General features: G+C 37.5%; 1 protein-coding gene across 4 annotated transcripts in view; it reads right to left on the bottom strand.

Annotated features, from left to right (window-relative positions):
- A1CF (APOBEC1 complementation factor) overlaps nucleotides 1–14,305 on the bottom strand; it is a 77,915-nt gene that overhangs the window by 1,647 nt on the left and 61,963 nt on the right. For 2 of the 4 annotated variants that reach the window (XM_007110698.2, XM_007110697.3), the window contains exons 7-11: nucleotides 12,451–12,548; nucleotides 7,745–8,018; nucleotides 5,586–5,791; nucleotides 2,441–2,577; nucleotides 1,585–1,724 (exon numbers count right to left, since the gene is read on the bottom strand). In XM_007110698.2, coding sequence (XP_007110760.2) covers nucleotides 1,585–1,724; nucleotides 2,441–2,577; nucleotides 5,586–5,791; nucleotides 7,745–8,018; nucleotides 12,451–12,548 — 855 coding nt within the window. The remainder of the gene's footprint in view (nucleotides 1–1,584; nucleotides 1,725–2,440; nucleotides 2,578–5,585; nucleotides 5,792–7,744; nucleotides 8,019–12,450; nucleotides 12,549–14,305) is intronic. The other 2 variants (XM_007110700.3, XM_007110699.3) reach the window with 1 other exon arrangement.

Here is a 14,305-nt window from a genome sequence, read left to right as displayed (position 1 = left end):
AAATATTTGGGGGCAAAAAGCAAATCCTTTCCAATGTGAAAGCAAACTAAAATTCTCCTGGCAGTGGCTCATTTATTTTTATAGTACATTAATTTGGTGTCTTTGGGGTACAGCTTTCTGCAAGACAGGGCCTTAACTTTCTGCAAGAATTGAGAATCCTGGCACAAGTCCCCAGAATATGGATGTGTCAACACCCTGTTGCTGATGGCTTGTGCACAGCCCAGGAGGGACCTGGCCCTCGGCAGTGGCAGCTGTTGCCTTGATAACCTCGAAGAGGTGCACCACACATCTTCTCCACGTTCTAAGAACAAAGCTGGGATTGAGGTCACACTTGTGTGGGAAGCATGATTAGTTTCGGCTTCACTTGCCAGAATGGAGGCCACATTTGCAAGTTTTGAGAAACAAAAGGAAATGAGAGCCAGCTCAGGTGTTATGGATGTGAGGTGTATAGCAGTTCTCATACCTACACAGGACGATTATATGAATTAATCAATTGATAGGAAGGTCTTATTTCTAGGTCTAGTCAGAACTCTCTGATTTGGGCTTATGGGAAGAGGTATGCCAACACAATGACAAGTCAGAATGACAGATTTCTTCGAAAGACCTAAACTTTTATTACTAAGAAAGAGCGGAGTTGCTCAAACTAACTGCTGAGGGAAAATTTCCAAAAGAAATTTCTTGTCTGGTCCTCTTTAATCTCTAGAGGATTCATTTTTAATTATTAGCATTTGTTGTGCGTACATAATAAATGGGGAAAAGTCTTTTGAATGTGACCCTGAAGGCATGTTGATCGACATATAGGCTTTACTTTAAGTAATCAGCATATGCCCCAGACCTAAATTATAGAACAGATAAAATGAGCCTGATTAGCCACTTATTGAAATGGTCTCTCTCTTTTTCTTTTTCTCCTCTCTCTCTCTCTGTCTCTCTCTCTCTCTCACACACACACACACACATATAGAGTTTTTGTCTTAAAATAATTTTTAAAAATCTTCTACACGTTTCTTTCAGAAAGCAAAGCAATACAATTAGAATTGAGTAGAACTGAAGATTAGAATTGGGGAGGGAGTCCATGGATTGCTTAAAAGCTGATTGGCCTTGGCCAAATGACTTAATCTTTCTATTGGTGGTACTTGGTTTCTTCATCTGTACAATGTGCATGATGATAGAACCTGTCTCTTGTGGTGTCATGAGCATTGCTGAGATAAGTCAGTGCCTGGCATGTAGTAAGAATTCAAATAAACATCATCCATGAATGTAGTAGTAGTAGAATGTAGTAGTTCTAAACTCTCTTACTAAAAGTAAAAACCCAAACAAACCAGACACAGAGAGATTGAGTCATTCAAGGTCACACAGCTGCTTATAGCTGAGCTGAGACTAGACCCTCCCTCTGCTACCCAGCTCAATTCTCTTGCCTTGTACTTTAATCGCTCACTCTTCGGGCAAATTCTTTTTGGTCACAGGTGGTGTAAATCAGATTTATTGTAGCTGGAGTTCACAGATAACTCTGTGAGTCCATGGTCCCAAAGAGGGTCTCCCAAACACTCTCTGCAGGGTGCCATTTCTGGCATTATTTTTCCATACCTGGAAATGTGGCAGCAGCAGCTGCGGTCTGGACATCGGCTCCATCGGTGGGGATGCCCAGGGTCTGCAGGGTGTACTCGGCTGCATATGTCTTTGCTTCATCCACATAGGCACTTAGCTTCGGGGGTGTGAAAGGGTGGCTGGAAAGCAAAGTCAGTCAGGGTGTGCATTTTAAAGTTATGTAGCTGAGACAGGTGAAAACCTAAGGCACTGTTCACTTTTTTGATCGGATAATGGAATTTTGCGTGGGGACTTATCACTCTCTGCTTTTAAAGCTTCCAGATATACATGCATGTCGGAGCGTTTGTGAATGGACCTAGAACATCGGTGGACGATGACATGCCTGGAGCGTACTTGCAACTCATTATAAGTTCTTTCTAATGTATGTGTGAAACACGATGGTTCCTAAAACATGTAGAAATGCAGGCTTAAGGTAAAATTGAGAAGGTGATAACCACGAATAGAGAGGTTATAGCTTTGGTTCAGAACTTAAATGGCAGGGCATGGTGTTGTTAGGTATAAAAGGGCAGTTTCGTATGGTTCAACCCAAATACTACACAGATAAAAAGGATGGGCTATAGTTTTCATTTCTATTACACTTAACATCTGCAGTTTTCCATTGGTTGATGAGAGTACATGGTCTTCATTGTCTATATGAAACTTAGGGGCTTTGAGATGCTAGTCTCATAGCTGTCACATGTATCCCAAATACACATCTCAACGTCTTCAATGAATGAAAAATGAGTAGGTTGTAGACCTGAATATTTATCTGATTTAGATAGTGATAAAATACACTTAATTTACAAGACTCTTATTCTAAAATAGAAATGATTAGGAATTTGGAGAAGTTACACACATGACAGGATTCTGGCTGGACAGGGCAGGAATAGTTATTTTGTATAAGAAGAGTTGTCTTTGATCTTGTCCAATGGCAGAGTGCAGCTGATATACAGGTTGTCCCCAGTTATTTTTCTGACAAACTTCTTCTAATATCTACAAGAGCAAAAAAAAAAAAAAAAAAAAAAAGTGACTTCCCTTCCAGATATCACCTTTGCATTATTTCTCTAACTTTCAGGTTTTTAAACTTGAATCTTCAGAGTTTAAGCAAATATAAGAAGATATAAAATGCCACATGGTTTAATGACTCATAAAATTTAAGATGAACTCGATTTGAACTCCATTTAAAATGTTATGTCTATTAATTCAGGAAACTCATTTTCACACCATTTATTCTGATACACTTTTAGTTTAGTCCATTAGCTCTAACTTTTTGCCGATAGTTTAATTTACGATTTGTTTGGTATATTTATTCCATTTTTTTAAAAATTGATATTCCAGCACTGTGTAGCTGGATTTACTCATTATTACCCTGAATCCTTCTGTTTATAATGGTTTAGAGAAAATAACCTAAGGATTTATTACTATTTCATGTCATTTGTCATAGGGTTTTAACTTTACATTTTCATAAAAATAGAGTTAAAAAGTTTAATGGGTTAGTATTTATTGATGAACATTAATAGAGGGGTGTTGATAGTTGCAATGTCTTTGTCTGGCAGAACACCACTTCTGGCTATTTTTATAATGATCTGATTTTTGGAATCTTCCTTCATGTTTTTTTCTTCTGTCATTACTCCAAATCAAATCTTGCCTAAAGGCACATATTTTCTTCATGCCGAAACCATTTTTGGTGGCCCACAAGCCCTGATGCTCCCATTGGTCAGCAGATCCAGTAAACTGTGCAAAACAAGGCGTAAGTCCTAAAAAATAACTCTTGGGACAGAACAGTTCCCAGGTTGAGTCTGTGGAATTTCTTATCTCATTTGCTCTAACGCTTATCCAGCTGTAGTAGCATGACATTTTCCAGTTTATTGATTTTATAGATTGCTCCTATCTCCTCTGTTAACTGTGGCTTCTTAATACTCTTAGTCTTGTTGCATCTCTTGTCATCTACAAACTGTTCTCTAAGGTTCCTGGGCAATAGTCAGTTACTTGAGCTGGCAGATATTCTGCCTGCTTGTTTATGCCCATTGTGAAAACACATGTAAAGGATTCCAGCTCTAACTCCTGACTCTGCAGGGCAGCCTGCTCTTCTTGTTGGAAGTTCATAACTCCACCATGGAGATGTCCAGGCTCCATCTATGCTGGTTGGGGGTGCCATGGCCCTTAATTTCTAAGCTGCAGTTGCAGAAATTCAGAGACAAATTAATTAAGAAAAACTTTCATTAGTTGATAGAGATAGTTACTCATATGTTACTATATAATTTTGGGGGGTAAATTTATTTTATTTATTTATTTTTGGCCACGTTGGGTCTTCATTGCTGCGCGTGGGCTTTCTCTAGTTGCGGTGAGCGGGGCTACTCTTTGAGGTGCGCAGGCTTCTCATTACGGTGGCTTCTCTTGTTGTGGAGCACGGGCTCTAGGCACGTGGGCTTCAGTAGTTGTGGCACTCAGGCTCAGTAGTTGTGGCTCACAGGCTCTAGAGTGCAGGCTCAGTAGTTGTGGCACACGGGCTTAGTCGCTCTGCGGCATGTGGGGTCTCCCCGGACCAGGGCTCAAACCCGTGTCTCCTGCATTGGCAGGCGGATTCTTAACCTCTGTGCCACCAGTGAAGCCCCCATATATTACTCTAAAGCATGACCAATTTTCTAACCTGGATTTAATATAAAACCAGAGATCATTACTCATGCTATGGCAGTTCTTAGAACTATTACACAGAATTTATGACAATGATTATTTTTTATTTTCTAAAAATATTTCTGGGTATCCTTTGCTTATTTTAGGTTTTAACCCAAGATAGATTGGATTGACTAGCTTTTGTGTTTTCTGAGCAAAGCTCCATCATGGCACTTACTAGATTTTATTGTAATTATTATGTGTCAGGATCCTCTCACTGGATTGCCATATGATTTTTGATGGCAAGGGTTGTGTTCTATTCACTTTTCTATCCCCAGCACCTAGCACAGTACTTGGTGCCTAATGCGTGTCCCCCAAATGGTTTTTGAACAGACACATGATTACTATTTACAACTCTGATATGCAACCTTTAAAAAAAAATTGTATGGGGAGGGCTAGCAGAAACTGTAGATGAGCTAATTTATATGTATAAGAAAGCCATTAATACACCAAAGACAAATAAAAAACCCCACTCAAGATGAGATTTTAGAAAATCAAGTTTTCTACCTGATTGCAATCATAAGGCTACTCCCGTAAATTTGGGGCTTATACCTTTGGCATGGGAGTTGGGAATTTTCCTTTAGGATATACAAACTGTCACTCTGAACAACTGGATATTGATTATTCAGCCAAAGTGTCTCTGCAGAGAGTCCAGCATGTACTGCACGTCCAGAGGGGACAGTGTAAGGGTTAACACAGATCCTCTTTTGTTTTATTTTTAACCCTGTTGTTGAGTTTCCATACTGGAACAACTTTTATAACTTTTAATTTTCCAATAATAAAATCATAGCCTCATGCAGAAACATGGAAACTTAGAATTGTGAAGTGAAAGCAAAAAATTTACCTTAATGTTACTGCCCAAATACAGTCATTGCAGATGACTTGATTCGATATGGCTGATGGCATCTTATAGTTAATATGAGTAATGATACACCAGAGATAGCACAGTGTTTTCTCTTAGACACAGTGCTTCCAAGAAAAGATGTACTAAATGATCTATTCATTCCCTGTCATGAATGCTCTTCATTTGCCAACTAGCCTTGCTTCATTTTATTCTGATTTAAGGTATTGGTTGATAATTCTTGGTAGTGTTCAGGATCCTTGCATTTCAGTGGAAGATTACTTAAGATGTCAAATTTCATAATTAAAAAAAAAGAGTCTAAAATGAAACAATTGTACTCAACACCCACTTTTCTCTCACAGTACATTATGTTGATTGGCCACTATATCTATTTAATAAAACAAAACAAAACAAGACATGGTAAATGATGGTCTTTGGCCCAACTTATACAAACTATCCAAGCTATCTCTGGAATAACATTACCTACCTGTGGAGCAAGTTTAATTCCTTGGGGTTTTAAAGTGACAGGATTCATTGGGGTGAGCTCCATCCCAGGCAAAAGATCATAGAGTTTGTCTTCTCTCTTGTCTCCTTTGACCTGGTATCCTCGACCCAGGCCTGTGTAAGCCAAATAGCCACGGCCGCCCAGTCCTCTCACTCCCGCAGCCCCTACAGGTACATTCATGTAAATTTCTAGGAATGTAAGAAGGCATTAAACCGAATCAAACCACCAGAAAATCACCCTGAATCTTACTGTAATGGAAAAGTTAGCCCAAGTCACATTGATTATTTCCCTGAAGACAGATAGAAAACTCCAGGATTCTAATGTAATGAAACTCAACATAAGACAGGGTTCACCACAGGTGTCTTTTTAAATTTTTTTAACTGTCTGTGGAAGAAAGCAATACTATCAAAGCTGTGGATGAGTACACGTGCAACTTTAAAACTTTGGTACAGAGAAATTTTGCAATTTCTCTCTTCAGTTAACCTTTCATTGACGTTTTTCTGTAGACTAATAAATGTTGGGAAGGTATTTATTAAAACATCCCAGCATAATATGACCACATGTATTAAAATAAGTCTTGCCTTTTTGTCTTTGATCAGTAAATTAGAAATGAATTCTAGTTTCTCTAATATTCCATTCGTGATGGCCTGCTGGAAAACCAACATTTAGCAAATGTGTTTTAAAACTCACCACTTTCTCTCTTATATTCTATCAATGTGAGGCTTAAATTTCCATTGAGTTTCATTAATAGATTCCTTTTGATTTTTTGTTTTGCCACATTGCTACTTTGATTTCCTATTGGTGGCATAAAGAGATAAAAAATTAAATTGATTACCCTTCATCCATGAATATCATTCATTGATTCCTTTCTTGTTATAAGACAGGTATTTTTTCCCTTGGAGTGAAGTTTGTTTTTTTCCTACATTACAACTGGTTGACAACTTATACTTAATGTAGGGATTGTTTAATGATGTGATTTTAGATTATAAATGTACAATGTTTTAATGACATAATTATCAAACCTATAGACAGATCATCCTGAAGGAAATCCTGAAGATTTCTTTTACATTACAATTTTGGGTGGAGTATTATGAGTATGGAAATTTTAAGGCTGTTGAAGACTAGAGTTCCTAGGATGGTCAATTCAGTTCTCCTGAAAAATAGTAAAACACAGTAAGATAATTGTTTTCACAGTAATCTGGACATGCCCCTTTGCTTCTAGTCAAACCCAAGAATAGAATTAAGTACACAGTTTGATGTTGAATTGCTCAGACTGGTGTCATATTTGGCAGACAGATCTGAGATTCTGTAGGCATTGGTTCCTAGCAGAACCACTCTGAAGGATCCCATTAGGCAGAGACAAAACAGTTTCTTGAAAATAAAACATGCTTTCCTTATCTTTTACGTTTTTTGAAATAACTGAGCTCAGAAAACTGCTTGAACATTTGGAATTCTCACAGGATTCAGCAGGAAAGATGTGTTGTTTGGCAGTAAGATTGAGGTCGCTTTTTTTGTTTGTTTTTTATTTTTCTATTTGGACTTTACTCTTTGTTTCCTGATATCCTGAAGAAACAAGTTGATTTCCTTAGTAATGTGGCTTTTTAGAAGGCATAGCACATATTTCTTGGGGGAGGTCAGATGAGAGCATCTCATATATCTGTTAAATATATTTATGATGAATTGTGATTTATATATGGATGTGATGGCACTGACTCACCATCCAATACTCATGTGTCTTGATATTGGAGGTAACTGGTTTCCACTGAACCATACTGCTCTCAGTTGGAAGTTTTGTAATGAGTCACATATGACTTCAATATGGTAGTACAGTGATAAGGAAGAAACTAATCATTGTGGACCCGAGTTTTAGTTTGTACACATTTTACAGGCCCATGCAAAGATCAAATGTGTACATCAGACTCATTTATACTGTGTTCCGACCAAGTTTTTTCAATAACCAGTTGTAATGTGAAAAAAGATTCATATGGAAGGAAAACTATTGATATAATATTTGATTTTCAATAAACAATTTTCCAGTTCTTGTCTCCCAGTGGACCCGTCCAATTTGTCTAAGGCTATTGCAATACAAAGCATTTGAAATCGCCGAGTTTTTTTCTAAGGCAAGAGCTGATTAATGTTACCTCTAACAGAAGGGGCTCTGATAATGGCCCTGTTGCCAAGATGTCCTTTGGTGGCTGGGAAATGAAGGCTGGGAATTGCTGTGTAGGCCTGGGGGGCATAGAAGACAGGAGCTCCAAGGTAGGCTGTGGTGGGATCATAAACATGGCCCAAGGAGTAGGTGTACTCTCCCTGAAGCATGGTGCCCCTTCCACCTGTTCCTCGGGTGTACCTAACATAACTATCCTTGTCCACTGGTTTGGCTAGGGTCACTTCAATGGGGGACCCATCCAGCACCTGTTTTAGACAGCAAGGAAAAAGCAACGTGAAAAGATATGAAGACAACCAGGTATGGCTGAGCCCTAGTAACACATCTCCTTCTAAGTGTTAGTCTAGTTGCTGCTGTGTTTACTGACTGTTTCACTTATATGTGTGAATGAAAAATATTGCCTCTCATATCAGTAAACAAAGGATGTTGCAGCCATTGAGCCATCACATTACATACTCCCCCAACAGTGATCCTGAGGAAACTCAGTATGTGAAAACACAGGATACTGGCCCCAGAGCTCTGAGGTGCATATCAAAGGAATGATTTCAATGAGCACAGACTCTTGCATCTTCCTATACATAGAAAGTACTAAATTCCTTAACTTGAGATATCTGGCTTTCTTTAACTAACAGTAATCTTTTGGTATTCCAACTACCTGGTCTTTGTTGCAAAAACTCCTACATATCCTGGCTCTTCTCTTCCCTCTTCGGAGCAATCCCTTAGAGCTATCTGAGAGGCTGTCTCCTGGGCTTGAAGTCCTCAGAATATCCACAGAATAAGACGCAATTCTCAACTTTTAGATTGTGCAATTTTTTTTCCATTGACATGTGTATCTTATCTTTTCATAGGTTCTTGTTTTGTGTGCCAGCTGAGTTTTCCCTGAGTGGTTTGTTGGTAAATTGCATATAATCTATCAACAGGTTTGACAGTGAAAAATTGGCCACTGTCTATTGACATATTAGTTACAAATTTATTAAGTGAATACAGTTACTGAGACAGAGAATTATGTAATATTTATATGTGCTATATGTTTTTAATTACCTATTTATATAATTATTCTAAGAAATTTTAGGTTAATTATGGATGGAATATAATCTCCAGTACCTAGCACAGTGTAGTGAAGATAAAAGGAAACCGAGAAAAGATCTCTACCAATTGTTAACACCTTGGCATGGGCAGCATATCAGGCCTTTCCAGCTGCCAGCCAGGTACGTGTCTTACTTCTTGGTGCAGCTACGCAATAGGTGAATTTTTACTGGAAAAGCAGTGAGGCTTCCACAAAGTGGGGCCCTACTTAAGAAAGAGGAATCATTGAGGGTACTGCATTGTCCTCTGTGGGTGCTTCCTTATGAAGCACAGCTGGGCACTAACAAACAGGGATGGCAGGGCAGTACTGAAGTTTCTCAGGTCAGGCACTACTTAAAACTTGTCCTCAAGAATTGTTGAAGTGGTTTTTTTCTGACCCAAGTTTCTGACATTTTGTAACCAGATCCAGTTATTGAAGATAATGGCTGTGTGCAGATCTACAAGTGTGACTTGCTTTTATGTGCTGCTTGCATACACAAAAGATAAAGATAGCTCTCAACAAATAATTGATAGATTGATGACTTTCTTATCAAAGGGGCAAGGTGTTTTGAGGAAACAGTTGGTGGCTGCTTTCAAATAAGAATGTGGTTTGTTATAAAGAAAAGAAATGATGTAAAGTGTTCCTGCAAAAATTCCCTTTCACAGCAGCTCATGATTTCATGAGTGATTCAGTGGTTCCTGCATCACTGAAGTCTGCTGGACAAAATTTGTGCTTTATGGTCATCTTGATCATTTTGGTCAGCCTCTTGTTCCTAGTTACATGTATCTACCCTACTTTTTAGTAGCAGGAGTCAGTATCAAATATGTTAGATGGACCACACTGAGAGATAGAATTCAGCTCATATTCAACTCTATTATATTGATGTTGATGTAATTAGAAGAAACAGACTTGGAGTATTAAAGAAATGGGGTGACCCTGGATGTAATTCTTTGTCTTCGGTCCTGTCTTGAGGAAGATAAGATACCCAGATAGGTCTCTGCTTATAGGAACTTCCATATCAAGAGGTGTTTTTAATATTTTAACTGCAAAGTCAAATTTCTTACTGTAATAGATTTTGTTCTGCATTACTCTGCCCCTCTAACCGTGTTTTAAACCCAGTACTGTATTTCACTTATTTGGTTTAGACGTTTCAAGATCTAGGACAATATCTTATTAACCTGTATAGCCACAAGCCCAGTAAAATTTCTTTCACGTCGTAGACATTCACAAGTATTTACAGAATAAGTGAATAATCACGTGCAAACTTCAGTTCATCACCTTTCTTTCCAAATAGGTTTCTCTTCTTGACTTCCCTATCAGCCTTCTTCTGGTCTCATATATTGAAAACCTATAATGACTCATCTTTATTTCTCACTGCTATATACAATCAGTTGCTTGATCTTTTGAATTCACCCCCCCATAGTCTTGTATAGCGCTCTCTCCTACATTCCATTCCCACCCTTATTCAAGCCCTTATTTCTTCCCATTTGAGCGTCTATAATAGTTTTTTAACTAGTTCCCATTACACCTCTCACTCTACTCTATGAAACTTCAATTCTTAAGAGGTTAATTTCCCTAAATTGTTAACATGATCATTACTCCACTGCACAAAAAAAGCTTCAAAGCCTCACCTTGTCTAATAAATTAAATATAAATATCCATATGTATACTTAAAAACCTTCATAGTTCCTAGGCAAACTTACTTTTGATTTTCCCATACCACATTATAGTTAAATATTATTATAATATTTAGTATATATATTTATAATTACACTGAATATGTATTTAACTACATAATACATGTATATATTGCTATAAAAATATCTAGCTCTAAATATATTAGCTGCAAAAATTGGAAACAATTTGAATACTTTTCCCTTGTGATTATTCCAGTGTAACTATTTAGCATTTTATTTATGATGATCCCTTCTCAGTAAGCATCATATATCCCTCAAGAATGTTTTCAAATTGAGAAACTAATCTACAAACTGTTTTCAAAGTAATAACATTGTTATGATAATAAATATAATCATCAATGAAGAAGAAATGATGTTTTGCTTCATAGATATGCATTTAAATATACATTAATTTTTGCGCTGCAGCTTTCTTTTTGTGTTTTGGAGTCGGTACTTCCCCCCCTCCCCTACCAGGATTCAAACACTTCTGTAGGCTCATAAGCCCAGGCCCCACTGTGTCTGAAGGGCCTGTGCTGGGAGACCATCTATTTGCCCTCCAGGTCCACTTCCCACTGGTCTCCAGCCTCCCAGCTCCGGGAGGGTGTTCTGCATGGCATCCTCTTCAGGGCTCCTGGGCTTTCTGGATTATGATTGGATTTGGCCAATGGAGAGGCCTGGCAGGAGGTTGGAGGGAGAGAAAACAGTGAGTTCAAGCCATTTCTTCTCTTGGCTCCCTCTCTGAGAGGTCGCCTTGGCCTGGATGTGTCCACAGGCCAAAGTTCATTTCTTTTTTCAGAAACCTGCCCTTTAGAATCCTGTCTCCTTTAGATTTCCTGTTCCTTCTGTAGCCCCTTGTCCCCTTGGGTTCAGGAGTGGGTGAGCCCCAGTTTCCTGCACTGTCTCTTAATTCCCCTACCCCACACTCACATGTTTGTAATTAGTCCCTTTGCCAGCTGTTTCCTATTAGGACTGACTGATGCAAGGTCCAGCAGGTGAAACAGCCCTGTGTGCATTAGGTTGGTAGCAAGCAATCTACTTTTACTGTTCTCCAATCATATCTTGCTCTTCCAAATTCTGTGCCTCTCTCTGAGACTACCTCTCCTTTTCCATGTTTTTTTCTTTTGGAATTCTGCCCAACTTTCATGGCTTCTCTTAAATATTATCTTCTCATATCCATGAAGATTTTCTGATTCTTTATGACCCACTCCTCTTTCCTTTGAACAGTCTCACCACTCTTTTTTTTTTTTTTAAACAAAACTTATCTGGCTGGACTTTGCAAAAGTTCTGCATACTTGTCTTAATCTTCCAGCTGACTTTTAGCCCTTTGATAAACATCTTTGGTTTGATCCTTTTTGTATCCCAAACATTATTTAGCATGATAAGTGGTCTACAAAAGCCTTTTAATGTCTATTGGAGTAATAAGTAAATATTATATTGGTTTCTATATACAAATCAGAAGTAAGGATATAGTATTTGAGTTTTCCCCAGACCTTGCTCTTGGCAAGGTGAAGAGATTCCAAGGCTTCCAGAGTTTGGAAGATCAAACTCTGAGGGCAAAATGATAACCTTGACATCTTTTTAGATTATCAGCCTCCAAAATCCTGCACTACAAAGGTGATAGTTTCTTTGAAATAGAGAAAACTGGAATTGGGAAAAACACCTCGGGATAATCCACTCCAACTCTCTCTTTCTAAAGAAATTGAGGGCCAATGACGTGCCCAAATCAGCCAAAATTAGAGATAGAATTGGACATATGAGCCACATCTCCATTGTATTTTCCATCACTTCTCTTTTGTTCATCTTAGATGGATTGAGGTGGCCATGTCAGAGATGGAGGAAGGCTGAGTGAGAAGGACTTGCAGGACAGTTCCCTTGAATAAAACTTCCACACCAAACTTTGATGGAAACTGTACATATTTTTTCATTGTCCTACATTACCTTCCCATTTAAAGCTTTCATAGCCTCCACCGCATCTTCTCTGTTAGTGAAGTGCACGAAAGCATAGTCTCGGATTTTCTTTACCCTCTCCACAGCACCTGGAAGCAGATTGAAAGCCCTGTTAGCAAACCTGAGATAGCATTGAACATGATATATTTAAGCATTTAGCTTCCAAGAATCTTTTATCCTTTTTTTTTTTTTTTTTGGAGACTCTATTTAAGTAAGGAGGTCATTGAAAATATTTCCTGTGTCCAGGTTTAAAATTCTTCACATTCAACAGAAGATTTTTTTCTAATTTTTAAATAATACTTATATTCTGCCTTATTATAATTAGTTGTGGATTTGTTTCCAGTTCCTAGATTATAAAATCTTTGAGGGTAGGAACGGTATCTTGTTTTGTATATTATATAATATAAAAGATAGTAACTTATACATGGTAAAATATTGTTGAGTTGAACTCAATTATTGGTCATATTATAAATATATATTTGGGTAATTACCTTTTTAAATGTTATGGCTTTTTCCCCAGAAAAATACCTTGTCTCTTTTGATTTATATAATAAAAAGTGTTAGAGTTAGGAGAGACTTTAGGAATAGTTTAATTTTTAATTCATTTTACCTTAATTTATTTATTTTTAACTTAATGATTTGGAATGTAAGGTTCTGATAAGGTATGCAAGATTTATGAGTTCACATAGCTAGGAACTAGAACTCAGATCTCCCATCTGCTTATCTCATACTCTCTTGATCAAAACAAACAAACAAAAAATAGTTTGTGAAAGAACATCTGAAGACCAAGATAGTTCCTTATGATGCTGTTCATAATACCTAAAAGTTGGAAACAATGTAGATATCTACTAATTCTACCTTGAGGTATCTCTTTTATAGAAGCATTCACACATATGCAAAAAGAGCATGCATAGGGGTATGAATTACACCAGTCAGTTGAAACAGCAAATATAAAACAATGTCCAATTTCATGAGTGATTAAATTTGGTATATTCTTATTAAATAGCACTAAGGAGCCTTTAAAGAGAACAAATAGGCCTATATATACATGGAAAGATTCAGAGCCTGTTGTTAAATTTAGAAGTTTACAAAATAATACGTATAATATCATAGCATTTATGTTTTTAAAAATCCCAACCAGCATACATGTGCACATAAATATGAATACACACACACACACAGAAAGAGAACTGGAAGGATAAAGATCAGACCATTAGCAGGGGTTACTTCAGGAATGGGGAGAAAAGTTGGGGAGAAGAAAGGGAACTTTGATATTTTAATTTATATTCTCCAGTATTCTACAAATATTAACAAGGCTTATTTCTATTATCATGTAATTAAAAAAATAACAAATCAAACTACCCTATTTTTATGTAGAGGGATTGCTGAATATGTTGATGGTAATGTGTAAAAATAAAGTTCTGCTGAGATGGTTGAGCTTTATATTTTATATTTTATTATGAAATGTTGCTTACTCAATTTTAAAAATAGAACTTTTGCCTAGAGTGAAGGTAAGATGGAAACTTGATTAACATTAACCTGTTAGTTTAGCATGTAAATTACCCCCTTTTAGTTATAGTCTCTTGGGTGTATCTGAGAGAACAGGTTTTCTTCTATCCTTAGTTTCCAGAGACAACCTAGGATGGGACCCCATGCCAGGGAGGATCAGAAGAGAGAAGGATAGAAGTCCTCCTTTTCCCCTCTCCCTGTCAAAGTTCAGTTATCTACCCTCTTAGGTTCAAGGTCACAAAGGCAATTAGGTTTCTACTCTATCATGTGGTTCAATGACTATAAACTGTCTTCCTTTGCAATAATGGTAGGGTTCTAATTAAGGATAATTTAAAAA

Source organism: Physeter macrocephalus, chromosome 20, assembly GCF_002837175.3.
Source record: "Physeter macrocephalus isolate SW-GA chromosome 20, ASM283717v5, whole genome shotgun sequence".
Lineage (NCBI taxonomy): Eukaryota > Metazoa > Chordata > Mammalia > Artiodactyla > Physeteridae > Physeter > Physeter macrocephalus.
Note: the sequence above shows the minus strand (reverse complement) of the source record. Positions and strands in the feature narration are given on the sequence as shown.